Source organism: Perca fluviatilis, chromosome 9 (genome assembly GCF_010015445.1).
Source record: "Perca fluviatilis chromosome 9, GENO_Pfluv_1.0, whole genome shotgun sequence".
Taxonomy (NCBI): domain Eukaryota; kingdom Metazoa; phylum Chordata; class Actinopteri; order Perciformes; family Percidae; genus Perca; species Perca fluviatilis.
Window position 1 is genome coordinate 24,211,726 of NC_053120.1, and position 27,992 is coordinate 24,239,717.

Below are 27,992 nucleotides of genomic sequence, written 5' to 3' on the forward strand. Positions count from 1 at the left end.
TGACTTAAACCCACGTGGCCATATTAATGACTGGACATATGAGCAAGTCCAGTGTCTGCCTATTAACCACCGCATCAAAACCTGAGAGTGTAAAAGGCAACAAAACAAAAAGCTTGGATTGTATACAATTTTATTCTCGTTTGTTTTAAAAAGCACACATTTTGATATGAGGAGGGGCTCAATGAATCAAATTTGGTCCATTTACAGAAATTCAAAACGTCATTCTTAATTTTTAAGTTGATTGCTTAACAAATCAAAATTTAACAAAAAACAAAAATAGCTTATGAACTGTACAATCAAATCGTAAGGTAGGTAAGGTGAAAGGTGACTTGAGAGTAGATGATGTTGGTGCCTTGGTACGACTGGTGTGTCCTGGTGGACCAGTTTGAGTCGGTCAGAGACCTTTGTTACATGTCAGTCCGCTTCTCCATCTTTATGTTTCCTGTCAACCTCTACTGTGCTGTCTAATAAAAGCAAACGCCCATAGAAAACATTTGAGCTTATGTTTCCGTAAAGCATATGGTTAGCATATGTCTTTTTCCAGCAGGATACCAGCACAGGAATTTCATCAAACATTTCAATAATTGGGTTAAAGCTTGCTATGAAAGAAGAAGAAAAAAAAAAAAAGCCTTTGACACAACATATCTGTGTTTGAACACAAAGAACCACAAGGGCAGAAAGTTGACTGTATTGCCGGGCATTGACCAAAAAAATAAAATTAAAATGATATGACCTCTAGCTACAAATAAATACCACAGATAGAAAATATAACAAAATATTTTGCTTAAAGTCAGGTGTAATTACAAACATAAATACTTGATTATTTCTTCTAGTGATTATAAAAGGCAGTACAGTGAATAAAAAAAGACGCTATGGTGCCTATTGGTGACCAGGTGTCTGGAGGAAGAAAAAAGAAAATAGTCTGGAGGACACTACCTTAATAGCTGTGTCATACACTGTCACATCCAACCACACACACAAATGTATAAATGCATCCACACAGACTCCATTCAAAATGATCACACACGCGCGCACACACAACACACACAAAATCATCTCTTCCTTCCAGACTGAACATGTCCCAAGACTCTCTTCTCTTTCCATTCACTAGCATATTCACAAATAATGTACAATTTGGAGGTGGGTATGGCTTCACTCTGTGAGCGTTTTCTGTGGACGACAAGAAAACAAGACAAAATTTCTTTATGAAATCATCTCAGACCCTGTTAACACTTTTTTCACTGAATATACATATTTAATGTGTGACAAAACCATGAGTCACCAGTCACAAAATTTCATTTCTGCAAATAATTACCCATAAATGCTATTAAATCATAGTCTACTTCTGACGTAACAATTTAAATGAGCACTGTAACACCGGTAACTGTAAATAACTATTAGAGCACCAAATGTGTATGCATCCGTGTATGAAAGTAGTCGCCAACGAATGCACGATTTGCTTCTGTTTGAGTGACGTTTGCTGCAGTGTCCAGCTTTTTAGTAACTAACTAGCAAAACATATTTTTTATGTGTAACCTGCTTTTAAAGGTTTGCTTTTGTAAGAATGAATGAGCTTGGGGCTGGGTGCTACAGCCAGGGTAGGGAACTCGGCAAGTACTAAGAGACAAATTGATGTATTGTTAGTTTTGGCAGAAAGAAACATACAGAAATAGAATAACACCAGCATTATCCTTTAAGCTCTAAAATGCCTGAGATCCAGAAACCCAAAGTCTGGAGAAAGGAAAAAAAAACAAAACAAAAAAAAACACAAATCCTTGGGAGCAGCTCCTACCATCGCTCAGGGGTGTTTTTTGTGTCCAGTGTGGGTAGCTGGGTATCTGTTGGCAGGAGCACCTTTTGCTCTACATCCTCCCCATCTTCAGGAAGGTCAAAATGGTCCCCTCCCTCTGCATCAGCAAGGAAAGGCTCCGAATCTGGGTCGTATTCATAGGAGTAGTAGGACACCTCTGCCATGGACCCCTGCTCCTCTTCACCTGGAGAGATCACGGGTGGGGTAGAAAAATGGAGACACAAAGTGGTTGATGACAATATCTCATATACAAAGAAGAAGTACTTCATTTAGTTGCCAAAGAGTAAATAACTGGTTGTAATGGAGACCTAAAAAGGTACCCTGTGGAGTTTGTGACCCCTAGAAGCTTATGGAGCAATGTTGTTACATATGGGTCTCTGTGTTATCTGTTCTCGCGCATAAGAACGTCCATGCATGCGGGTGATCCGGTACAGATTCCTGCCAATGGTTTTAGACTATTCCACTGATCTGCAAGCAACAGTAACGTGCAAAGAAACCTAGCAATGTGGTAAGTAAGTAAGTAAGTAAGTAAAGTTTATTTATAGAGCGCTTTTCACAGATAAAAATCACAAAGTGCTTCGTAGGGAAGAAGAAGGCAGTAAACATGGATGTAAACTAGAAAGGTTTCAAACGTTTAAGAAAAAACTGTCTGTGCAGATGTTTTATGAGAAAGAAAATACATTCAACACATTTGTTAGAACTCAAAGAATACACACAATGCGTTCTGGTGATTAAACACTAAATGTAAACATAATTTTTGTCTGTTTAAAAGAAAACTCCACAGGGCATCTTTTATATCCTGTACATGTGCAGCAGTACCCCAGCACAGACAGTAGGGGTCCCTCCCTGCTTAAAATGTTGTGTTCTCACATAGCGCACACACACACACACACACACACACACACACACACACACACACACAGAACACGTAAACGTTTGACTCAAAAATTTCAATTTAAAGTGATTAAAGCGCATGCACATGAAGGAAAATTTCATCTCAAATTCATCTGCAAGTCTGTGTATATGTTATACTGTATGTTGTCCTCTGGTACAAGTTCACTAATAAGACAAGTCCGCACAGGGAAGGTAATTCCAGAGCTTCAGCTTCCTCCGCTGTTCCAGTGGAAACTGTCAGTTCCTTGGCATAGCCTGCCTTCACCTATTACACTCTCAGTGCACTTAGCGGGCATGTCGTCAACATTCTAATGGTTTACAATGACAGTGTTTTTACAGTACTTATTCAATCTAATCATCACAGGGTTATCATATTCTAGGTGTGTGTGCGTGTTTGCCTGTGTGAGCATGCAATATGTGTACGTGCATATAGATATACTGTATATGTATGTGTGAGTGCATTCCTGTGGTGAGTGTGAAGCGTTCGCTTTTGTACTACAGAGACCTTTGACTGAGAGTAGCTCTGTGAGCTGCAGCTACCGGCTGGGAAACAAGTCAGCGCAGGCTGTGCCACATCACACTATCTTACACACACACACACACACACACACACACACACACACACACACACACACACACACACACACACACACACACACACACACACACACACACACACACACACACACACACACACACACACACAGTTATGTATGGTTAAAAAATGTATTAAAATTAAATTGAAATCGGAAACAGCTCACATACCACTACATGCAATCCACGCACACACAGCATGCACGTACAGTATGCACACTTCTGCAACTTGTGAATGACCGCAGTGCCTTTTTATGTTTTTTGTTGCCAAATGTAACACAGCTACATCCTCCCTCCACATGCAGCCAAACATCCTACCAGGAATTCTCTGGCTGCCTTTTCTGGAAGTGGCAGCTGATCTAAGCTCATGGCAGAGCAACAATCAAGCCTGCAGTGTGAAACCTATCCACCTATTTTTGACACAGATTGCAGACATGATGTGGTGGCAGGGGAATGTGCTGCCACACACCTCACCTACGTATCTTCTTGCCTCTACTACTTCTTTTCATCCTTTCTCTCTTTTTCCCTGCTCTTTTTTCCCCCCCCCTCTCTTCTTTCATCTTGTCTCCCGCTCATCCCTCTTTGACTATCTCCCACTCCCACACACCTTTTCATCTCTTTGTCACTCTTTCTTCTTTCTGCCCTTGTTAACTAACTTTCATTCTCCACATTTAAAAAACAATTAACTAAAAATGCTGTATGCAAACAACATATGACATGCCTGAAATCTCGAAAGTAGTACTGCCTCTGCTGCTGGATACAGATGGACTTAAGCAGGCAGATGGAGAGAAGGTTGGAGAGCAAGAGAGGTGAGATGAAAGGTAATCCAAAGCGGTGTACAAGTAGAGAAAGGTGTGGTGAAGCTGAAGTTACCTGTGTGTACAGGCACCGAGGGCTGCGCAGTTTCCTGGTTTGCTATTGGTTTCCTGTCCTCCACCGTGGTCTCCACTGGAAATACAAACACATACAAACACACACACGTTAGATTATTCACATTTATGTGGCTGCCTCGGCAACTAAAAAAACCTAGTAATGAATTAAACACAGTTTCAGTGTTGCATAATCTAAATACTGCCCAGAAGCATTATCCACCCCACTGAGCAACACTTCTTGGCAAAACAATGATGCACACTCAGTCTCAACAGAGGCCTGCATTAAAATCTTTTCAAAAATAGCAGGGGCCAAACCATGACCAGAGGGACGGCGTGTGGAAACAAATTGCATCTTATTCCTTTTCAAAACAGGGAAATGGTGGCACGACTCTCCCCCACACAACCATACACAAACAGACAAGGTCAGGGAGCTCTAAAGAAAAATATGATTCATTTGGTGATCTACAGCATGAACCACTTGGCACAAACTGAGGTCTTTTCCCACCAAAGTTTTGTCTATGCCTTTTCCCAATCTGCTCCACAACATGAAGGCTCCTTTGTTGTTGGGCTGTGCGTCGGAAAGGAATGTGACAAGGATTTCAAAGGGCTGGACAAAAGCACTCTGTCATTTGGAGGGAGCCCTGTAATACAGCAGAGAGCGAAAGAGGGGTGGGGGGGGTGGGGGGGAGCTCATCGGGGAGCTCTCCTCAGAAAACTCATCCAGTAATCAGCTCAACACCTGAACAGCTGTTTCTACAGCTCAGATCATGGCACACACAGATGAGCATAGACGCACTCGCACGTGCGTCTGAACAGACACACATGCAGATGCGTGCACAATGGACATGAGTACTACCACACACACGCACACGCACGCACTCACTGAGTTACATCTAAGCCAACTGACTGTATCCGATTAAATACACAAGCTCACAAGAGGTACTGAGGACACGTACTCATACGGACACATACTTATTTCCTCTGAAGGGAAAGTTTGGCTGTCAATGTCTGTGAGTTACAGCCCCCCTATTGTATAAATGAACACTATTGGCGCTTTTCCATTACATGGTACCTGCTCGACTCGCCTCTACTCGCCTTTTTTGGTTTTCCATTGCGAAAAAAAAAAAAAAGTACCTGGTACCTGCCAACAGGTACTTTTTTTAGTACCACCTCAGCCGAGGTTCCAAGCGAGCTGAGGCGATACCAAAAGGTGACGTGAAAGCGACAGAGGGAAGTGTCTTGAACAAACCCACCATTTTTAAATAGTTTAGCCAGCTGTGTTTTTTTTTTTTTTTTTGCTGCCTCCAGCTTCATTTGAAACTAAATTTGTCTTCTGGCTGTGGCAACAAAAACACACACATTCGACGTTCTGTGTGTGTGTCGCGTTAGGTCACGGCAGTTTACTGCGGCGCCGCTGTGATGACCAGCCACGCTGAGGCGGTACTAAAATCTGCAATGGAAAACGGACGCACAGTGAGTCGAGGCGAGTAGAGTCGAGCAGGTACCACGTAATGAAAAACGCCATATGTAGTTGATACTGGCTGCTCGAGGATGTGATAAGCAGGAGTATGTGAACGTGGCTGTTTCAAAATGAAGTGAAATGTAATCCAAGTATTATATCCTTCCGCATCTAGTAGCATTTTTGTTTCACTTCATTTATTCGGACGTTGTGTTCATGTACGCCAATTTCTTGTTTTGCCGTAACTAATCAGTAGCTGCTGCAGTGGATGCTAGGAGCATTTAACGTTTTTCGCATTGATCAAATAAATCGGATATTTATATTTAAGAGTTGTTTCTGTACTTTACACAAATGTAGCTAAGAAGTTAGCTAACTATGTAAGAAGATGACGCCCACTTCTTAATCCTGCCTACTAAGTTCTGATTGGTCGATTGGTTCTCCAACCGGCAGACCTGTTTAAATCATTGAACAGATCTGAGATGTGGGTGGAGATTCAGAGGTCTTGAACCAGGTTATAGTAGTGCAAGCAGCAGCGTGACTGAATGATGGAGCCTGACAAGTTGTAAGGTCAAAGTCCAGGTGAGGCCAGGTGATGGTGGTGCGATGCGAGAGTTCCTACCGTGAGGACACTGGGACAGCGGAACCTGCTTGATGCGTGTCCCGTTTCGACAGGCAAACACCTCCATCTGACACTGGTTCTGGTACAGCTGGCCGTCTGACCCACAAACTGGCTCCCCGTCGTAACCGCAGTCCCTGTAGCAAGTGCAGCGTTCAAACTGCTCCTCCTCCAGACAGCCAAACACATTGTTGCACTGGTTCGCCTGCACAAAACCTGCCGTAAAAAAAAAAAAAGTGTTTTAAAGAGACTGACGTAAGTGCGGTGTCTGTGAATCATTAGGAGCGTATTATGAGTCTCACCTATCCACTGGTTGGTTGAACTTTCCACCTCGTTGCAAGTGGGTCCATCACACAGCTCCCGTGCTAGCGGACTGCTCTCGCTAACGTTGTAGAACCGGGTGGCCTCAAAGGCTGCATGACAAGCACAGACCCACACCAGCACGTTCACACATCCACACACACAAAAACAATAATGACGCTCACCATAACTGGGTCTTAAACTAAAAAAATAAAATCCAATTTTCACCAAAACAAAAGAAGCCATGGGGAATAGTGGTAAATCATGGCGAGTTAGACAGGTTTCTTGCTCTGTAACTCTTTAAAGAGCAGTACTTAAAATATTCATCAGAGGCACACCTGGTTCGTAGTAGTCATAGATCTTGACCGAAACAGGTGCTGTCTTGCCCACAATGTATTCCCGGACAGCTTGAAAGGCCACACATGTCATACACTGGCTGGGGATCTAAGAAGGGGTGACAAACAAACACAGAAGAAATATTTACAAATACACCCAGAAACTCGTACAAATGTAGAGCAATACAAATAATATTAATGCATTTTATATACAGTATATATATATATATATATATATATATATATATATATATATATAGTGCTTTTTACAATACTCAGACACTTAGCAATGTTTTTAAAAATAAATCCATACACTAAAATACACGCACATTAATCAAACATTAAAAGCAGTTCTAAAAAGGCAGTGACAATAATACAAAATATGCACTATATTATATATAAACTTTTACACACACACACACACACACACACACACACACACACACACACACACACACACACACACACACACACAACACACACACACACACACACACACACACACACAACACACACACACACACACACACACACACACACACACACACACACACACACACACGTACCTGACGTTGAGGCAGTGCCTCACCCAAGACACAACCCTGTGCAAAGATTGGTGAGTAACCCTCTCCTCATCTACCATCTCCACACAGATACAGTGGTCCCTGAAATGAGCCCTGATGGACACATCATGGACGAATAAGGATTAAACTCACCTCATCAAAGTAGAACAACACCTTTCTCCCATTCAGCTCATATCTCTTTAGACCCACGCGCTTGTCCATCAGAAGCTGTTGAGTAAGACACAAGAAAATCAAGCTGCAAAAAAACACAACTCAACTGGACTCAAAGATTTTGACCTGGTTTAGTCCTACAATTTTGTAGGGTATGTGCGCATGTGTCTTTGTATGTCCGTGGTGAAGAACTATAGTAAAGTATAGTGATTCCACTCAGTAGTTTCTAGCATTGCCCTGTGGAAACCTAGTGCTATAAACCAGCTTCTTTAAAGGCACCATGAATTCATAATAATATATTGAAAATGAACCAAACATATATCTCCCTTATGCATTATATCTATTGTGATAAAGTAAAAGTTATGGCTGATGCTTATGAAGAATGTAACTGATTAATAGTACAAAAGGCACATTCATGGACAAAGACCACATGGCTCGTAGTGAAGCCAGCTGGACATTTGATTCTAACATTAAGGGACAACTAGTAGTCATGGACATGGAAATGGGCATAACTAGTAATCAGCACCACAGCGGGCTGGACAGCTCCGTCTCGGTTAACCAGGGTTAATTATTCTCTCAAATATAACATGTTAAACATGTAACAAAAACCCTGGATTGACTAAAGTAGTGTTTGAAAGTCACAGAAGAAATCATGATGTTTTAAATGTTGCAAATGGGTGACAGGTGAGGTATTAACCTTATAAAGAGCGCTTGTATAGGCCTAGTTTTGTACTAAACTAAACGTAAGACTGAACTTACTGACTTTACTGAACTGAAGACGGTGAGAATCAGTGTGTTCAACAAGGCCTTTCTTAGTTCAACAAGGCTAGCTTTTCTCTGGGGTCGCCTATCAGTGCTTAGAGAGATTCTGGTATTTTGCGAACCTTGTGCACAAATGTATAATTGGGTCAGACGTGCATGTATGACCACATCTAGTAAATATGATTGTATGAATGAGTAATGGGGAAGCCGTTTATGGCAAATTTGAGTATGTTGAGCATGAGAGCCAGCAGGGATTTTTCATTCTGTCAAAGGTGGCAGCCTTGGGACGGCAAGAGTTTATGAGGTGCTCAGCCTGAGCTGGCGCCACCGACACTCACTCACACACACATCACACAACACACAACACACACACACATTGTTTGTCTATCTAGCAACTAAACATTGCCAATGAACTCCCATAGCTCAAATGTTATATCCACAGTGGGTTCTGGGTCGTTAAACAAAGCTCATTATATTGGGTGATAAGAGGCCATGGCTGCAGTAGCTCCGAGTCAGTCACCGGACTAATCATTCATGACTACAGCTTCCATGAAAGCAACTAGACATGACTGTAGAAGCCTTGCTTGCCACCATAAATTGAGGAATGTAAGTGGCAGTCGGGCAGGCAGTAGTAAAACTCCAAGGGAGGCCAGCAGGGGTGTAAACTCAGCTTGTTAGCCACTACAACTCAGGTCAGCCTCAACTGACACACTCACAGGAGTATATGTGTGCGTTTAACATCTCCCCAGGTAGCTAGAGAGGTGGCTCTTTTAGAGGTGGAAGCCTGCAGACGAAGGCCCTATAACTGTCTAATGAGGGACAGGCTTCTGATGGGTGCCTGGGGAGCTGACCTGGATCCAGCCCTTAAAATGAATCATTGCTGTCTCTCACTCGGTAGAACCATTCCTTAAAAATCACCCATCCATCCTACGTATGCTACTCCTTTAATCTAGTCCTCTGTTTATTACATATCTGTCTCTTCCCTCTGTTCTTTGTAAACTATACTATAAAGTCTGTACCTCACAAGGCCCAAAGAGGTGTGTGTGTGTGTGTGTGTGTGTGTGTGTGTGTGTGTGTGTGTGTGTGTGTGTGTGTGTGTGTGTGTGTGTGTGTGTGTGTGTGTGTGTGTGTGTGTGTGTGTGTGTGTGTGTGTGTGTGTATGTGTGTTTGGACTTGTGGGCCAAGAGAGGCCCGATGGCCTCTGACCTGAGACATTGTAACTCTACTGGGTCTGAGCCAGCTGGTCTTTCTCTTATCATGCCTTAAAAAAAACACCATAAAAACGTAATGATCTTTCCCTTGCCTATGACACTTATGAACACATGAAGACACTTTAGAGGGGCTGTCCCATTTAAAGGAAGTCTTCAGGAGCTGTTCTGTCCAACTTCTTACAACAAGGGAGATCAGGTAATCACTTGATTTCTTACTGCTTCAACAAATGTTTACGTAACACCACACGTATCCAAAGTATGTGTGTGTTTGTTTATGCAACTACAGTCAGGGATGCATCATGTATGTATGTATGTATGTATGTATGTATGTATATGTGTATGTGTGTGTGTGTGTGTGTGTGTGTGTGTGTGTACACACACGTGAGCCTGGGGTTTGCAAAAGGAGTCTGATGAATTCCATGACATACTGTTTCTTTTGTGAAATGGCCTCCAGATGTGGACACATCTGTCTCTCTTTCCACCTGTGGTTCAGTTTGGGCACTGACTACCTGCTCTGCCTGTCTGGCAATCTGTGAGCCACTATGACATTAGCCATTGGGTGTCTATGGGTCTCTGTAGGTTTAAGATGATGTGCAATCTCTAAACTTTTGCCAAAGTGTGCACACGCGTATTAATGTGATGACGTACCCTCTCTAGACTTTCGACGTCTGCTCGGAAACCGGAAATCATGGGAACTTCTATGACAGCCATGTTGGACGATCCTGAATGGAGCCACCTGCACAGAGAGTCGGGGGCAGGATGAAAACGGAGGGTTTTAGAAGAAGAGCTGTGCATATGTGCGAGGCCAACTTCTTTAGTTCTATGTAGTGTGTGTGTGTGTGTGTGTGTGTGTGTGTGTTCTACCTGGCACAGACTTCTAAGGAAATGTGGAAGTCCATTTTGTCCTGGTGGGCAGCTGGGTCGTCATCATCGATGGGTGCCCGCCGCTTCCGATTAAGCTCAGAGCGGTTGTCAGCACGGCTGCGGGAGCGCGAGGAAGGATGACGGGAAGATGAGGAGGAGGAGGAGGGGGGCTGCAGGTGTCGCTCCTGAAAAGGCTCTTTCAGGTCCACCTTGAGCTGGAAGGCTGGCTTGGATACTGGGTCAGGTAGGTTGTAAGACACATCAATCTACAGACACACAGAGAGCGGTAGGAGTGCAGCATTTAAGAAGAATATCCATTCAAATGAGACTTTAAATGCTCAGATAGAGCAGACTGACTGGATCGTAAGGAAAAAAGATGTCCAGGCCTTTTCCCCAGAGGATGAAGGGTACTAACCTGGCTGATTCCCTGACTTTTCCTCACCGCCACCAGCGGGTTTATGTTTTTGGCTTTTAGTGAAATGTCTTAATGATTGATTGCCATGAAATTTGGTACAGATATTCATGGTGCCCAGAGGTGCCCTAAATATAGCCTCACACAGCCACTAGTATGACTGTAGATTCAGTCTTGTTAAGTTAATATTTCCCTTTTTGATTAGGACATTAGGTCTTGAGCTAGTACACTCAATTCTCAACCTTTTTTTGGGTGCAGCTTTACTTTTTCATATGAGGATATGACCAATAACAAGCAGATGCCTTGAGCAGTCCAGATATAGACACATACTGTGTGTCAAATCAGCTGATAATTTGTCATAATGTCTGCTTTCAAAACAGGTTTTCATTTGTTTGGCAAATGTTTGGTATGTGTTTGAGGCAGCTATTTGTGAAACAAAAACATTTTTGTATAAAGTATCAAAATTAATACGTTTTGGCATCATCAAATGCAAACAAACTACTTAAGAGTTCAAATATTTAAGACCTCTGGCCCTGAAAAGACGTCGGCAGCACTTTAAAGCATAAACCACAAATCATATTCACTGGACACAAGACATGCTTTCAGTAGACTACTATTTCAGCCTGAGGACAACTCACTGCTTTGACACACTCTTTTTAATTTAACAGAAGATTATTATTCCCAGAACTGTACACATTCTGAATAAACCATTCAGTCTGCAAAGCTACTAAATAATAATTCTGAAGCACAAGACCCAAACTCATCATATACAGTATGTCTACAAACAAACACACAGGCAGGTCTCTTTGATTGCCCCGCTCTTGTATTTCATTAGAGCCCAGGTGCTGCTGGCCTGAGGGGCTGTCAGAGGGGTGTGTTGACACACAAAGAGGTGTGGATGGAGGGTAAGTAGAGAGGTACAAAGAAAGAAAATGTGTGTGTGTGTGTGTGTGTGTGTGTGTGTGTGTGTGTGTGTGTGTACGCGCGCGTGCGTGAGAAACCTGCCGAGTTGGAAGACGTTTCAGGCACTGCACAGCAGAGCACAACATGCGCTGTCAAATTAAGTCATATCTCAAATTCAGGTTTCCTCAAACGGTTTTGTAAACATCTTTTATCACTTGTTCTTTTCCATTTATGCCTTGTTTGGTTTTAAAGAAAACAGACGTTTAAGCATGGGCAATAAAAAGAAAGGACAGAATATCATCCAACAAAAAGAAGGATCGACTTCTGTTTATGAAAGAGGTTTTTGTTCATCTGTAACAAGGTAGGAAGTAAACAGCATCCTGTCCAGGGGACCACAGGAATCAACAGGAATTATCAACACAGTCCAAAACAACTGGCTAAACTCTAACAGATTACTCCAATTTAGAAGGGAGGAATTTGGGCATTATGGAACGACTGTACTGGCAGATTCTTGTTGTGAGCCAATGAAGAAAGCATTGCATTAAAGTTCCATTTTTGACAATGTTCAAGACTGCAAATGTGTACAATACCTGCATGAGACAGCAGCCCTCTCCTTTAGCGCTGACAAAAAGGCCTGTGGGGATACTGGGAATCTGGAAAAGAGAGAGAGAGAGAGAGAAGAAAGAGAAACAAAGAGTCAGAGGGGGCAGGGAGAGGTGAATGAGTCATTTATCAAGTGAATGAATGCTGTAGGCTGCTGCTCTGCCACTAGTGGTTCCCTGGCTACTAACCAGCAGGCCTTAATTGCCCCCAATTAAGCTGACACCACTAATCACAGCAGAGGAACATGCCCAGCAGAGAGAATGCACTGCACTTTCACCTGAAAAACACACACACGCACACACACACACACACACACACACACACACACACACACACACACACACACACACACACACACACACACACACACACACACACACACACACACACACACACACACACACACACACAGTGCCACAGTGCGCGCCCACACTGTCAAGCATGTAATGTGTGGGCAAACAAGCCAATACAAAAACAGTTATAAAATCAACAGACCAACAAGGTGCTTCTGGGAAATCCAGTCCAGTTAAGCCGGGTTTGGTTTGGCAGTGTGAAAAGGTCCTGGCTACTAAACAGCCGGACATAGAAACAGAGATTAATGTTTAATGCCAGAGTGTGGGCCCTGGTGCATAGTTGCTCATCAATCACTATAATAAAGAGGGAAACGTTTCTGCATTGCATTAAAGCGCTGGGGTTTCTCTTGAGGGAAATGCCACCTCTGAAGTGCTGGCAATCAGTAATGGAGTTTACGACTAATGTTGTTAAAGCGCCGTCAACCTGGACAAACAATCTAAAGGCCGCAGCATAGAAAATTGATAGTCGTGCCTCATCTGCACACAAAAACACTGAGGAGCATGCCTGCCTTGAAGGAATCATTTATATTATTCACTGTTTCCATGGATGTGGTTACCTTGGCACTCTGAAGGAGTTTCTGGTTGTCCCTGTTGAGTTCAAAGGTCTCCTGGAAGTCGAGGTTGGTGGAGGCCAGTGAGATTGTGAGGTTGACCCCTCCTACATAGGACAGGATGGCATACTCCGACAGAGCCTGCAGAGCTACACACGTGTCCTGCACAGGGGGTTTAAAGACATCTACTTTACACTTGAGTTTTGGGATCAATAAATTATATTTTATCTTTAGTTGCAATAGCTCATTTTCAGTGGCATCGGTTTTACTAAAGGCATTTGTCATTTAAACACTGCTTGTGTTATTACTTTTCCATTTCTTTGGTTATTAATTCTATTTTCAAACTGCACATAGAACAACTGTTTAATTTTATTAAATCACAGTGTGATGCTGCGACAAGTGGCTGAACCGAAAGACAATAGAAGCCAGAGAAGCAAGGGCTACCTGTGTGGAGGAGAAGCCACCCAAGGCATTCCTCTGCTGGGAGAGCCATTTGACCACAGGCAGGGCAGAAGCCACATCCCCAAGGAGGGTATAGGTCAGAAGACCGTAGGCTGTCATCTCCACCTCTGCTGACACCACTGGGAACAAACGAGAGACTCTTATTTGAGTTATGCATTTTATTTTAGGGAATCGGACAATGTCAGATCTGTGTGATTGGTCAATAGGATAACAGGAAGCAGGTACCGCTAATGTAATTCACAGTCCTGCACTGCCTCCTACTATATTTCCAATAGGAAGCTAATACTGAATTAAATATAGTTATACCAGTATACCTGACTGAGAGAGGCCATCGCTGAAGCCCATGAAAGTGTCCTCATCTGTCATAGTGCTGCCAGTCAGACTCCAGTGGGTGAGTCCGTCTACAAAGACAAACAAAGTGAGAGCGCAGGGAGGGCATCCTGTATCATATGACTCACTGTATCAATATCCTTAATGTCTGAATCTTTCAGCAACTATGCAACCAAGCCCTGTGCCTTCATTGTACGTGGGGAATAAAATTATTGTGATAAAGAAAGAACATTTTTGTGTTCCGCTAAACCCTGTCAAATCTGCCAAAACGTGCAGAAAGTTCTAGTCAAGAGGAAGAAATGGAAATGGCCAAAGGAAACCAACAGTGTGATAAGAAACAGAGGGGGTAGGGAGGAGTGGATTGAACTGCTGCTGAGCACTACAGCCGCGTCGTTTCTTTCCACTCAAACTGCAGCAGCCTCAGTGCAGGAGGCTTCAACTGTAAACATGTAATGGTTTAGTGCCGTTGTAAAGAGATAAGCCATATAGTTCTACATTTCAATCTATTCTCACTGTGATTTTTTTTTTTTTTTATTATGGTGCATTAGTCTTGTTACAGAACCCTTTCGTTCAACATCTGGTCTTTGCTTGTCACCTAGTAATACATCTGTTGTGCTGGTTGCTGAGCTCTGTTGCTGACTGTGTTTCTCACAGTGATGAGTGTGGCAGTACCTTGTGTGATGGCCATGTGGTTGAGGCGGCGCAGGGCCAGCGGGGCGTAAGCGCTGCGTAGCAAAGCCAAGGCGTACGCAGACAGGGCCGTGGTGTATGGGTCATCCGCAGAATAGGTGTTGCTCTCGAGGAAATCCTTGGCTTTGGCGACTGCCACCTTCTCTTCCTGGGCCAGACAGGACAAACACAAATGAACACGTGTCAATAGTTTAAAAGACATGGCAGACTTTTTAACAGTGGAACTTTTGTTTGAATTTTCTGAATTTAGTCTAACCAGTGGCATATTTGCAAGCAAATCTTTTCTCCAACTGGTGATGACCTGCTGTTGACAGCTGTACATGTGTCAGTCAAAATGTTGTATTTGAAGTGTTGTTTTGAGCGCACACACACACACACACACACACACACACACACACACACACACACACACACACACACACACACACACACACACACACACACACACACACACACACACACACACACACACACACTTTAACAGAGCAGTTTGGAGGCTGCCCTGTCCAAACTCACAACCGCCTCCTCTACTCAGTTGCAGTTATTGAATAAAGATTAATTTTAGCCATTACAAAGTTGAGAGTTGACTTTCATCTCATGCAGATGTGACCATCCCTCTCATCCCTGAGATGATAGGCCTCCAGAGCCACTCACTGTAATTGCAGCAGTCATCTTTTAATTAAGTGAAATTGGAAAGGGGTTGAAGGTTCTGCTTTGATGTGGAAGATACCTTTTCAGTTTTTATCAGTTGTAAAAGGACAGACTCTCAGAAAAGGCCCTTTGGGAGAGATAGCAGAGGAATGGGGGAGAGACAGATGGATGGAGGGGAGCCAGGGAGAGGACATGCTAAATAAAGAGTCAACTATGCGGACAAATGGAGAGCAAAGGCAAAAACAATCAGAGGTTTAGAGGACTTCATATTGCCAGAGTACGCAAAACATGCTGAGGAGGATTTCAACAGAACTGCGTGTAACTCTTCCTTTTGATGAGTGATTGTTGATTTTGAAGAAGGCCTGAGGGCCGAAATGTCATCTAAATTAAATAGAGAAATGCATATGGAGCTAGAGTGTGCAACACTTTTTTCTTACTTTCAAGTCTAGTTCCAGTGATCAGCACCTCACTACAACCCTTGGTGTGCGTTACTTTTCTATATGTTATGTAACTCTTTCTTTTCCCATGTCTTTAAGTGATTGAACAGCACACGTGCTGCCAATGTTAGATGACCATAAGTGAGAGAGTCAAGAAAAATCAAACCAAAAACAGAGAGAAAAGAAGGAAGACAGGGAGGAATGCAATTAGTTGTCTTTCACGGAACTTAATTGTCTCTGCACGTCAGCCTGAATCTTTTGATGTAGTCCAAAACATGATTGGATATTAGATTAGCAGCACTGGGGCATAACAAATATGAGAAGGCTGACTGCCAGAACATCCATCTTCACAACTATCAGGAATGCAGCGATTCGTCCACACACGACCTGTACTTCACAGCAGGCTGGTAGGATGGGCTACAAGAGTGAGTGGTTTAAGTGGGACTGATTAAAATACTTGCTCCTTTTAACCCGCTGACATCATAAATACATTTTTACACCGCTGACATCATAAATACATTTTTACACCACTGCATCTGCTGTAGGTGACAGATCAGGCAAAGTGGACTTTTTTTTTTTACTGGGCTTGTTAAAGTACCTTCACATTAAACACTGAGCAGCTCAACACTGAGCAGCACCCACTGCTCAGTGGAGTGGCACAGACTGCAGTCAAAATGCTATTTTGTTGGGCTGCTTACCTCTGTGGCTATCCCTGTCTCCAAGAGAGCTGCTACCACATAAGCTGTAAGTGAGATCTTGCCATGGATCCCTCCCTGTGGACAAAAGCACCCATTAGCTTTTAGTTAATTGCACGTCGTACAGACCTCCATCTCGTAAAACTCACAGACGTCTGAAGAATATTTCATCCAATAATTCCTTGCGTTAAATCGTGTACATTCTGGTGCAGCTATGGGGTTTGAAAATGCCCCGTGCTGTTCCTGCTTTTAACACCACCCCCACCCCCCAGCCAGACACAAGCCTACCTGCAGGTCTTTGTTGAGGATGCGTCCCATAGCGGGGAAGGAGCCATCATCCCGCTGATGTTTGATGAGCCAGGACTTAGCTGCACGAAGCTCCTCGGGGTCAATAAAGATGAAACCCCGAGACTGAGCAAAGGACTTCAGCACAAATGCTGTCAACCTAGAGAAAGAAGAGATGGAGGTGGAGGGGTGAGACGGATAGAGATGGGTGAAAAAAAAAAGAAAAGAAAACTATCAAGAATTTGACTGCAATCACTTTTTCAACAGAGTGATGAGTTTTCCAACCAGTCACACTCTTTCAATCTGTCAACATGGGAGGAGGGGGGCTGATAGAGAAAACTGTAGATGGAGGGATGTTTTTGTTAAAGATAGACAGAAAAAAAAGGACTGGTATGTATAGACAGATCTGTGGAAATGGAAAAAAGAAAGGAAGCAAGGAGGGTAGCAGATGGGTGCGGCGGGGTTTGATCACCACTACAGGATGCGGCAGCTGCTCTCTTGAGATTGTGAAATCTCACACAGGCCAATCAAGTATGTTTCTGCATGTATGTTGAAGTTTCCCCAAAAGCATTCCGCAACTTATACAAACACAGATCACAGGGACGAAGGTTGTGTATCAGGCTGGCCTGATAGTGCAACTGGAAGTTTATGAGCCGTGGTCTTAGTGGGCCATGGTGGAGAAGGACCAGGGGGAACCACGCAGAAAGGCCAAGGTCAGCCCTGGGGACACGGCTGAGCTAATAAACGCACAATCATCCAATAACAACAGACCTCCCGGTAGTGGTCGAAAGCTGCAGTCTTTGGCCAACAACTCCTCAGTGACAGCAAGACATTCCATTACAGCACCCTTGACCACAACTGACTTATAGGATAAGGCAAGCTGCTTGCCGTAAAATGAAAGAAAAACAAGATGGAAATGAACAAACAAACAGGTCATGCTCTAGTTTCTGGTATTGCTCACAGCTTCTAAGTGAGAGCCCAATCCAAGAAAGAGCACCAGGGGAGAGGAGTAGGAAAAAAAGAACTTTGCTCTCATAAAGCGAAACACTAAATCTTCCCTGGCTGGAACCTGGATGTTATTCCTCCCCGGAGAAAAAACTAGGGATGAAGCCGCAAGCCTGTTGGAATTTTTATAATGTTAAGTAATATTGTGTCACTGGCTTTAAATGTCGGGCCCCAGGGAAAGGTACTGGAGAGTGTAAATATGATTTAGTTTGGGGAAGGAAGGAAGCACTAGACATGCTCACTTCCACCACTCGGCACTTGGCCGGGGTTACCCTCTCCCAATTTCTCCCTCTTCCGTATTCTTTCTCCTGTTTTCCAACTTTTAAATTCCCTCTCTGAGCTCCCCTTATCCAGCTCCATACTTCAAAGGGTAGAGCTGAAGGTCAAGAGGAGACAATAAATGGGTGTGCTCTATGAAAATGCCGAGGTCGACAAGCTTACAGGGGTATGTTATGAGTTGGACTTGGAAGAGTGTTCCCCACTCCTGTTTAGGGGCTTTGCCATCAACTATTGAGACATTGCTGGTGTGTTGTTTTGGAAAGTATTCAGAGGTCTATTACTTTAACTCAGATTAAACTGGATTACCCCATTAGGGGTTTGGGTTAGTGGTAGCTGCCTTGAGGCCTTAGGTGCTACTGCTGCTACTATTGCAACCAAACTGGGAAATGAAATCAAGACACTAGTAAAATGTCAGCGAATGTCTGCCTTTTTTTTACTCTAAGGATTACTTTTGCGGTCTGTGGATGCTAGCTTTGCTAGCCTAAGTGACTTAATATTTGGTGACCATACATATACATGGCTTTATTTTTCTTAGAAATACACAGCTGTACAATGACAGTATATATATATATATATATATATATATATATATATATATACACACACACACACACACACACACACACACACACACACACAGCTGCTGATATCAGTTATTTCAATCTCTGGTATTCAGCCCCCCAACACCATGAACGCTGTCAGCTCAGTCTTTAGGCAGACACAAATGCCATGCCAGCCTCAACATGTAGAGCCAAGGACTGAGGCTGTCAAAGAAAAGGAGAAAAAGAACTGCCCCACTCTTCAAAATAATTACATAAGGAGAGAGGACACTTGACAAAACTTTGGTTAAAAGCCTTTTTTTTTTTTGTTTAGCTGCAACTTCAGCTCTATTAGCTAAAATAGAAGAACATAATGGATACTTGAGGGCTTGCTTTATTAGAACATTTTATTTTCCACTAGGTTTGTGAGAGAGTTGAGGAGGACGCTATACAGCGAGAATGGGGGCTGGGATGTTGTGTGTATTGTGATAATGGTAGAAGATGGAAACAAACATTTTATACCTTAAGGTTAAGGTTGAAATGAAGGTTCCGTTGAAAGGGCTACAGCTGGGGTCAGTGGTTAGGGAATGAATCTAGTCGATTAAGTCTTCACAAGTATGGCAATAAAAAACCCACACCCAACCACAATCTGTCTGTCGGTCTGCATTTCTGTATTTGCAAAACAGCATGTTGTTGTCTTTCACCTCACAATGAAAAGAAGCCAGGGGTTAAAAAAAAAAAATTAAAATACACTATCAGCCCCATCATTCCTCGCCAGTGTCTCCCTGCCTCTGAGTTACATGAAGTCAGCGAACTTTCAGCCCACACTGTGCAGTGTTAACAGCCTTGGCATCAGAGATAGCCAGTGCTGCACACTACACCATTACTACCAGCCCGTGTCATTATGTTCAATCTTTTCATTAGATCCTGTCAATTTCCCCTCCGATACATTTTTTACAAGCTGGAATACATTAACACTGCATTACGAGTGCTTTTAAGCAGGCAGTAAATGCACTGCTCTACTCATGAACTCTGGAACTAAAACAAAAGCTGGGCTTGTTTTGGATGCAAACATGTTGTTGATGGATTCATAAAGTGCTTGATGCAGGTTTACTGAAGGTTCACCATCTAAATTGTGCCCACCACAACCCACACTTGTAGCCCTGGACGCCAAGGAAAACTCCAAACCGCAGCTTGTTACATCCTCATATCCTCTCACAGTCATCACGGGAAGAGTTCAAGGTTTCCATAGCAGTGTATGCAATGTTACCAATTACACCCAGGTAGTGAGTCATTAAGAGGCATGCTCTGCTTCTATTTCCTTGGCCATGGTCAAAAAAAGGTAGAGAGCCATTTGGTGAAGTGGCCCCAGACAACTCATAACAGTGTCTCCAATAGTGGCATTAAGAGCTCGTCTGCGGGGCCAAAGCAGCATGGGTCCGCTCAGTCCGCTCAGTGCCACGGATATGAACCCTGATTAACTGCAAATAAATCTTGACAGCTTTGCGTACCTCAGGGATCCAATTATGCAGTTTGTTTATGATTCTCTGTCGTTTATGTAACCTGCTGTTTCACAGCGCTAGCTCTATTAAACATCATAATACCCACCTCAGCTTATAAATCAACCAGAGGTATGCACATTGTGCGTGGGCCTCAAAATGCAAGCAGTGGAGCTTCCCATTAAGAGCATTGATTTCAGTTTTATAAATATCATGAGATGGTTCTGCCGGCCTGCCCGCCTCCAGGGAGTGTAAACCTGAAATAAACACTCAGAGGAAAAACTAACCAGTGATTTAAACATATCAACAGGAATAGATTAATTTGAGCACAGCGTACTGAGATGCTGATAAAAAACTTCATTGCTTTGCCCAGCAACCTATGTCCCAGTTAAAATGTGGCTACAGCTAAGTATAGTTTGGCTGGTATGAGCTGAGTAAATTTCAACAGCTACACCTACAATGACTTACCACATACTGCCAGAGGAATCCCTTTCTCCGAAGGCACTGTACGATCCATCCTGCCGTTTGTAGGTCAGTTGTCTCTGGTAGCCTGGATAACAATAAAGAATGGGAGAGGACTTTAAGCAAGGACAGTTCCTCAAAATTACGGAAAATTTACCAAACTTATTTACATACTTTTTCAGGTTATGCAGAGCCAATCAGCCTGTCAACTCCAACTGAACAGTTTCTTTATCAATTATTGCAGATGCTTTGTTAAAAAAGTATCGTACTACTAAGCATTTCATAGGATTCAACACCAGCCAATACCCTGCCTATCTTTAAAAAGGTTAAGTAGCGGTTCTTCTTTCATCATGTCATCTTTGAAGTTCAGGCAGGAAATGAGAAGCAAAGAGGTGAGGCTGAAGTCTGGGCTATATTTTACAAAGACTGCCAAACGCATAACTTCAGTATGTGGTATTTTCCTGACCTTGAAATGTTCTTTGGCCATTCATTTTGTATTTTTATGCAGTGCCCAAAAAAAACAACATTTGATTAATAAGTAAATCATATTCCTGTGAATGTGAATCACATTCCTCTACTTATACAACCCAGCAGTTGAATTCGATGCAAAACCTCTACACAGATCCTAAGGCTCTTTAACAATTTCTCCGAGTCACAACTCGTTTACATCCATCTGCAGGATGGCCTGTCTCTGATATAGTATGCTAGAAAAGGTCTAGCAAGGGTTACTAAAGGTGAGTGAGTCTTTGTGTGGAGGAAACGGAGGAGGTGGAGTAAAGATTGGTCTGGGTAACTCTGAGTAACAACATCCAGCCTCATGTTCCGATCCATGATCCAAAGTATTTCAGTGCCAGCCAGGCCAGGGCTCTTCTGTCCAGAAAATCCAAATTTCCACAAACAACATCTATTATCCAAGGTAAACTTCACTCCAATAGTTTCCAGAAAAGCCAACAATTAGAAAACATTCCTTCCGCTTAGCATTAGGTCACTTTGGACAAAGTCGGGCCAGAAGGGATTCGACTTGTTGACATTCACGGCAAACTCTGAGAGCTTAATTGACGCTTTTGTTTCCTCTGCTTAAACAGCTGCTAGCTAATTGGAGGTGGGTCAGCAGGATTTTGGAATTGCAGCGCTTCTTTGGGTACACTTGTCATCAGTGGCCCAGACAGGTGGATTATGTAGTGCCAAAGGCAATCATTCATCTCAGTGTCAAAATTTGGATCACTGATACAGATTTGTCCAAAAGTAGTAGTACAAGATAACAAATTTTTATGAAGTAAGAGCTCCGGGTACTCCGGACACTCAGCTTGTAATACATATCTTTATATATTAAGCAGTTTGCTGGACATCTTATCCAAACCAAATTACAGAGAGTATATGAGACAGATCAAAATGACAAGAAATCAATAGTAAAGTGTACAAAACTCAATATTTCCCTGACACATACAGTACATGTAAAACATCTTATGAAAAGCCTTAGGATAAGAGGTACAGAGAGCAAAATAGTTTTTTTTAAAGCTTAGTGAAGAGCTCATCTTTGACCCACTGGGATCAGTCTGCATTAAAAGTCTGATCTAAGGGTGCAACATGTTATAAAAACCAGGATGTGATTGGGTTGTAGTTTCTTTACCTTGCAGCAGGTAGTCAGTTGCTTCATTCTCAACCTCAGGGCTGAGCTGCCTAGTCTTCTGCAGGTACTTGAGCACAAAGACGTTGGGGGCAAAGTGGATCATGTTCTGCTCCCCACATCCAAAGGGCAGCCGCAACAGCTTGTCCAGGTTATTAAGAGTTGGCCCCATCACATCCCCTGATACAGGTGCACACATATAACACATGTAAGCTTTACTGAACTAAGCTAAGGCTTTAAGGATGTAGTATAATGCAAGTAATAGATAAGTAAATGTTTCTTAGACACAGTAATATGTATATGCGTGCACACATAAAAAAAAAAAAAAAAGTTTACCAATCATAAATGCCGTGGCCCTCTCAGATCCAGGCACCATGTTGTGCGGGACCCCCAGAGTGAAGGCCTCATTGTGGTTCTCATCGGAGTCTTCCTTCCTCCAGATCTTAAACTCCCCAACTGAGCCCCAGCCTGTTGAGAAGCCTATGTGACGGACCTGGATGGACAATCAAATGATTTTTTAAATGATCTGTAACTCCTGCAACTCGTACATAAATGCCATGAAAGAGTCAAACCTGTCCAGGGAATTGGCCTGCCCACTGGAGGATCACTGATTCATTGGACGGATGTAAACCATGGCCCACCTGGAGAGAATGATGCAGAGTGGCTGAAGGAAAACACTTTAAATAGAATAGTACACAAATAGATAGTAAACAAGAAAACATGACAGATCAACAAATCCACTTCAGAAAGCAACTGGTGCTTTTTTTGGACTCCCTCATACTGAGCACTAATAATGTCCTTCTGCCAAGTGTTGCCAGTGTGATTCACTCACCTCCCACACACAAACACAAACATACAAACAGACCCATGTAGAGCACATTTCCTCTCTGGTACTAGAGTTTCATTGCATAATCACATTAAACCAAAGAGCATGCAAGGCCGAGCCCCACAGCTCATTCAACCCAAAATGAACCTCGTCCCCAAGACAACAAATTAAACCTATTGGGCTGTAATACGCAGGCTTTTATCTGCTGCCTTTGGTGAATGGTGCGAGGCTAATGCTGGGACTGGGGAGCAGTGTGCCAGCCAGAGAGTGCCATGCGAGTACCAGGCCATGGATCACTGAGTGTCCTCAGTGACATCAGCCCGTTAAGCGTGACCTTACAGGAAGGGATGCCAGTAAAAGTGGCGCCAGTCCTCCTAACACACAGACCCCATGGCCTGCTGAGTCTTTTTCACTCTCTTCTCTTTGTGTCAGAGCATCGCTTCTGATCTGAACACAAATCTGTTGCACTTTTTGGTGCAGGATATTTCTACTTTCTAAGTGCTCTTCTGTTCACCCATGCAACAGTTAATCACTTGTTGCCCAATCGATCACAGTAAATCAATTCATATATTTATCCAACTCCTGACTAATGTGAGACTAAGTACTGGAGATGGAAGTTTATAACCAAAGCATTACACTTTTTCGTAATGTATCTTCTTTTACAGTTCCTTTATCTCCTTACCTGTACCACACCTCCCTTCCAGCTGATCCAGAAGCTACGGAACTCCTCCCAAGAAAGAATGCCTGGTGTGGCGGCACTGATCAGGGGCTCGCCCATCTTGCCCAAGGATATCCAAGATCGAGTGTTTTGCCTACCACCAAGTACGATCTCTAGCATCTCTGCACTGTCATGGGGGCTGGCAGAGAGGGCAAAATGGGCATCGTTGTGGGTCTTCACTGCCACTTGGAACTGGTTCATCTTGGCCGGCTTTTTCACATACTGATACTCATACTTGTTGGGGGTAGAAATGTGGATTCTCTCTGCGAATGGAAACATTAAATACACTAAGGTTTAGTAAAACTGACAGTATAGACATTCTGCATATATCATTTCAAGAAAATTATTAAAAATCATATATCATCAGGAAAATATATCCGCACTGACCATTGGGACAGAAGAAGACACTGTAGGTGTATTCCCTGGGAAGGCCTTCTGGCTACAAGGAGAGTGAGGGGAAGAGAAAGAAAAGGAAAAGTGGGATAAATCAAGAACATAAAAAAAGGGTCTGACAGATTATCTCAACACAGTTCTAACCTAATGTTGAATAAATACAATATATAAAGCAAGTGTTCTCCATCAACTGACACTGATCAATATCAGTTCTCTTACCTCCACCTGGACAGTCCTGCGGACATAATCTAGGCCAATTGGGGTCCTTCTATCGTCCACGTTGTTGCTCGTTTTGCTCTGGAATCCATCTGAACAGCAGCTTGGTTCACTGTAGGCAATGGCACGGGCTATCGCAGAAAACAGACAAAATTAGTGCTCCTTATTTCAATTTCACTTTCAATTTGTCTTTGGAGTGTCGCACCAAGCCAGTCGCTAGGTCCCTAATAAAACATGCCAAGTTGGTATTGCTCTCCAAAGCCACAAGGATTTCAGGTTTTACCGACACGGAAGAAATGTAGTTATTAGAGTTATTGTCCACATCTATATGCAGTATGTTTTATCAAATAAAATGCTAACAGTAGGGCTGGGAAACCATGGGGCCCTTTAAATCGGCCTGCCTAGAGTTGCTTGGTAGTTATGACACTTTAAATTGTTTATAATTATCATTACAAAGTACTTCTCAGAGTACTTGTGACTACTACTACTACTACTACGACTACTACTTGTTTTGACCTTTGCCAATCTAGACATTGAGGCTCATCCTATATAAAGTACTTAATAGTCACTCTTCATGGGGTGATTTAATAATAAAATAGATATCATAACAATATGGGCAAATTGTCAAGGGATTGGGAAAACTTAAAAATGTGTTTGTGAAGTCAAAAAGTCACTAACACCTGGATATGGTCGTATCTCTAATGTCATTTGTGGACAACAACATACGTTACACAGGACAAACACGTCTGTAAGAGGACTTCCAGTTCTCTTGCTGGGGAGCACATTGGAAATGTGGCCCTGTGCCAGTGGCGTCTCTTTGTGTGTGTGTACTGAGAGGGAAACACAAGGGGCCAGGGGACTAGCAGTGGGGCCATGGGGGGCCCATTGACCGCCAGTGACCTGCAAACTCATCAACATGCCACTGAGTGTCACAGCACAGCTCTGGTTGCTCCCCCACTGCTGGCCTGCTTTGTTCTCACATGCGTTCTGGAGGGGACTGTTTGTAACTGTGGGTGGGTGACCAGATCACACACAGCTCAGCCCCTTGGCCAGCAGAGCTCTCTTAAGTCAAAGGCTTGCCTTTTTGTGAGGCATCACACTGAGGGCACTGACGTCCTAGTGAAAGGCTGCTATTTTTCCAAGTGCTGCGCCACTTAAGAATTCAAGTAACGCTATTTCCATGATACAGCACAATCTAATCTGCATTGTTTGTATTAACATCAAGACTCAGAAGCAGACCTTCAAAACAAAGTCTGAGCCTGCCTCCTTTCTGATCACGTGACAGGGATTGTTGGATATAAGAATAGTTGATCCCAAATTGTTGCAGTAATTTAACTCTACATAATGTCTTTAAGTAAGTTTAAGTTGCTTTGTTTTTTTATAGTAATACAACTGTTCATTTTATCTTTTATACTGACGAACAGTGAAAATGCAAGCCTGGAGAAAATGTACATGGAACAAGATAATGTTAAAAGCCAACCATCCTGCCTATAAGTATTTAAAACTAGAAGGGCATCTGGAGAGCACAGACCTTCGCCAAGGCCAAATGCCCTATCTCACAATGTTAACAACATTGAAAAATAATTTGTGTATTTGCCCCTGTGAATCAGATTCGGCCCGCTTTAATGGGTTCTTCCTTGGCCCATGCTACACCCCTCCACCAAGTTTCATGAAAATCCGGCCAGTAGTCTTTGCATTATTCTGCGGACAATCAAACAAACCGAAAACATAAGCTCCTTGGCAGAGGTAATTATGGAATACAAAAGTTAATAGAGAAATCAAGAATCCTCATTCATTTTCCATTGAGTTATTGTTAATAGTTTGATTTATTCTATGGTAACTGCTTTCTTCCATTTTTTTCCCCCCCATTAAAGATTTTTTTTGGGGGGAGTTTTTCCTCATCTGAATCGACGGTCAAAGGCCAGAGAGTATCATATGCTGTGCAGATTGTAAAGATTGTGAAATATGCTATATAAATAAACTTGACTTGACTACCTGTGATGTTTGCTGACCCCAGTTCAGTAAAAGACAATACAATGGACGTAGGTGTAGCCTCCCCAGGAGCAACACACTTCTTCCTGGTAAGGTGGTGCTTTCCAGGATGGCCAACAAACTTTATGCCTTTCGGAACAGAGACTTTAACATGAACCTGTGAGAGGAGAGCAGAGAGGAGAGGAAGAGACAAATCAGAGGCAATTGATCTTTTCTGACAGGCTACAATTACATCATTTCTGCCCGGCACGCCCCTCCCTCATATAGCGTGTTCTCCTCAAAGCTCCGAAAGCGAGGGAGAATTTTTAAATCACATTGTGAATTTTCCATGCTGACTGACTCATGCTTCTCAAGCTCCCTGAGGGATTGAGTTCCACTCTTCGTCCAATTTTCACACAGGGCTCAGTAATGCAGAGGGATCTTTTAACTGTTCTTTATCCACACGCCACGAGTTGTAAATAACTGAGCAGAAAATATAGGAATCACATGTTGCTGGGTTGGACATCAAAGGAAGGGCTACTCTGGTTTGTATATTCACCTAACATGACATCAGGGCAGCACACGCACAGGCCATTTAACAGGCTCATCTGCAAGCATCATGATGTCATCTGTGTGGAGCGCAGGATGGACCCATTTAAGGCCAAGACAGAGCTTAGAGGGCTATTCAAAGTGAGTGCTAAACATACTGGGCTGATCTCAGAATTTCACAGCACAACCTGTGCTTCCTTTGGCCACCACCTCCAGTCCCTCAGTACCCCTGGGCCTACCTACATACAGTACTTCCATAACAAGTTCATCACATTGTTTTGACATTCTGCTTAATGTAGACATAAAAAAAAAAATGTAAGGGCCATCACAGTGGTTTGCATGTTTTAGCCCATCACCTATGAAGCACATCATGTGTTTTTAGGTTGGTTTCCAGCACCTGGAAGAGTCTACTCAGTGAACACTTCAAACACTGTTTCACTTTGTCTGAAACTGAGGATAGAGTGTGTGGTAAATTGTTCAGAGTGTAAACCCCTCGGAGAGAAGTTTCTCATATTGGGCTGTATAAAACAACTTTCCTACTTCGGAGACAGCCTCTGTTATCTACTCATGCCATTACACTGCAAAAATCAACTTGCTTAAGACATGTCTTTTTTTTGCTGTTATTTCTTTGTTTAGCAGTTTAACCCTTTTTCTGACAACTTTGTTTGGTCAATTTCCCACGCCCTTTTTTTGTTGATGCTATCTCCCACTTTCCTTCCAGGAAGGGTGTAGACTTTCAGCGTGTCTTCTCTGAAACATATGAAGTCGCCATCGACTTCTTTTCACTTGACAGTGAGGAGCTCGACCAGTAATGCACAAATAAAATCTTAATGCACAGGTTATCCGCACACGTAAGTTATATTCAAGACTTTTGAAGACCTTTTTAATACCACATAGAAGGCAATTTACTACCAGTTTCACCATCAAACCTGTCTAAGCATGAAAGTATGATGGAGCATGGCCTGGAATTATTTATTAGATTTTTTTTATATGTATTATATTTTAGAATTTTCCAGCTATATATAACAATAATTCCTAATGATATAATTAACCAAAGTAACGGGATCTGGACCCAAATAAGTGGA

The 27,992-nt window shown here is 42.9% G+C and overlaps 1 protein-coding gene across 2 annotated transcripts in view; it reads right to left on the bottom strand.

Moving 5' to 3' along the window:
- Positions 1 to 113: 113 nt before the first annotated feature.
- The window catches only part of cpamd8 (C3 and PZP like alpha-2-macroglobulin domain containing 8), a 42,229-nt gene continuing 14,350 nt past the window's right edge, over positions 114 to 27,992 (bottom strand). For both annotated transcript variants that reach the window (XM_039810512.1, XM_039810511.1), the window contains 24 exons: positions 26,383 to 26,536; positions 24,391 to 24,518; positions 24,166 to 24,217; positions 23,743 to 24,041; positions 22,807 to 22,875; positions 22,571 to 22,727; positions 22,238 to 22,414; positions 20,614 to 20,695; positions 16,827 to 16,983; positions 16,542 to 16,616; positions 14,738 to 14,903; positions 14,050 to 14,136; positions 13,718 to 13,854; positions 13,280 to 13,435; positions 12,357 to 12,419; positions 10,452 to 10,717; positions 10,236 to 10,323; positions 7,597 to 7,671; positions 6,884 to 6,989; positions 6,548 to 6,658; positions 6,249 to 6,461; positions 4,172 to 4,246; positions 1,793 to 1,994; positions 114 to 1,170 (listed from right to left, as the gene is read on the bottom strand). In XM_039810512.1, coding sequence (XP_039666446.1) covers position 1,170; positions 1,793 to 1,994; positions 4,172 to 4,246; positions 6,249 to 6,461; positions 6,548 to 6,658; positions 6,884 to 6,989; positions 7,597 to 7,671; positions 10,236 to 10,323; positions 10,452 to 10,717; positions 12,357 to 12,419; positions 13,280 to 13,435; positions 13,718 to 13,854; positions 14,050 to 14,136; positions 14,738 to 14,903; positions 16,542 to 16,616; positions 16,827 to 16,983; positions 20,614 to 20,695; positions 22,238 to 22,414; positions 22,571 to 22,727; positions 22,807 to 22,875; positions 23,743 to 24,041; positions 24,166 to 24,217; positions 24,391 to 24,518; positions 26,383 to 26,536 — 3,096 coding nt within the window. In that variant the 3' untranslated portion in view covers positions 114 to 1,169. The remainder of the gene's footprint in view (positions 1,171 to 1,792; positions 1,995 to 4,171; positions 4,247 to 6,248; positions 6,462 to 6,547; positions 6,659 to 6,883; positions 6,990 to 7,596; positions 7,672 to 10,235; positions 10,324 to 10,451; positions 10,718 to 12,356; positions 12,420 to 13,279; positions 13,436 to 13,717; positions 13,855 to 14,049; positions 14,137 to 14,737; positions 14,904 to 16,541; positions 16,617 to 16,826; positions 16,984 to 20,613; positions 20,696 to 22,237; positions 22,415 to 22,570; positions 22,728 to 22,806; positions 22,876 to 23,742; positions 24,042 to 24,165; positions 24,218 to 24,390; positions 24,519 to 26,382; positions 26,537 to 27,992) is intronic.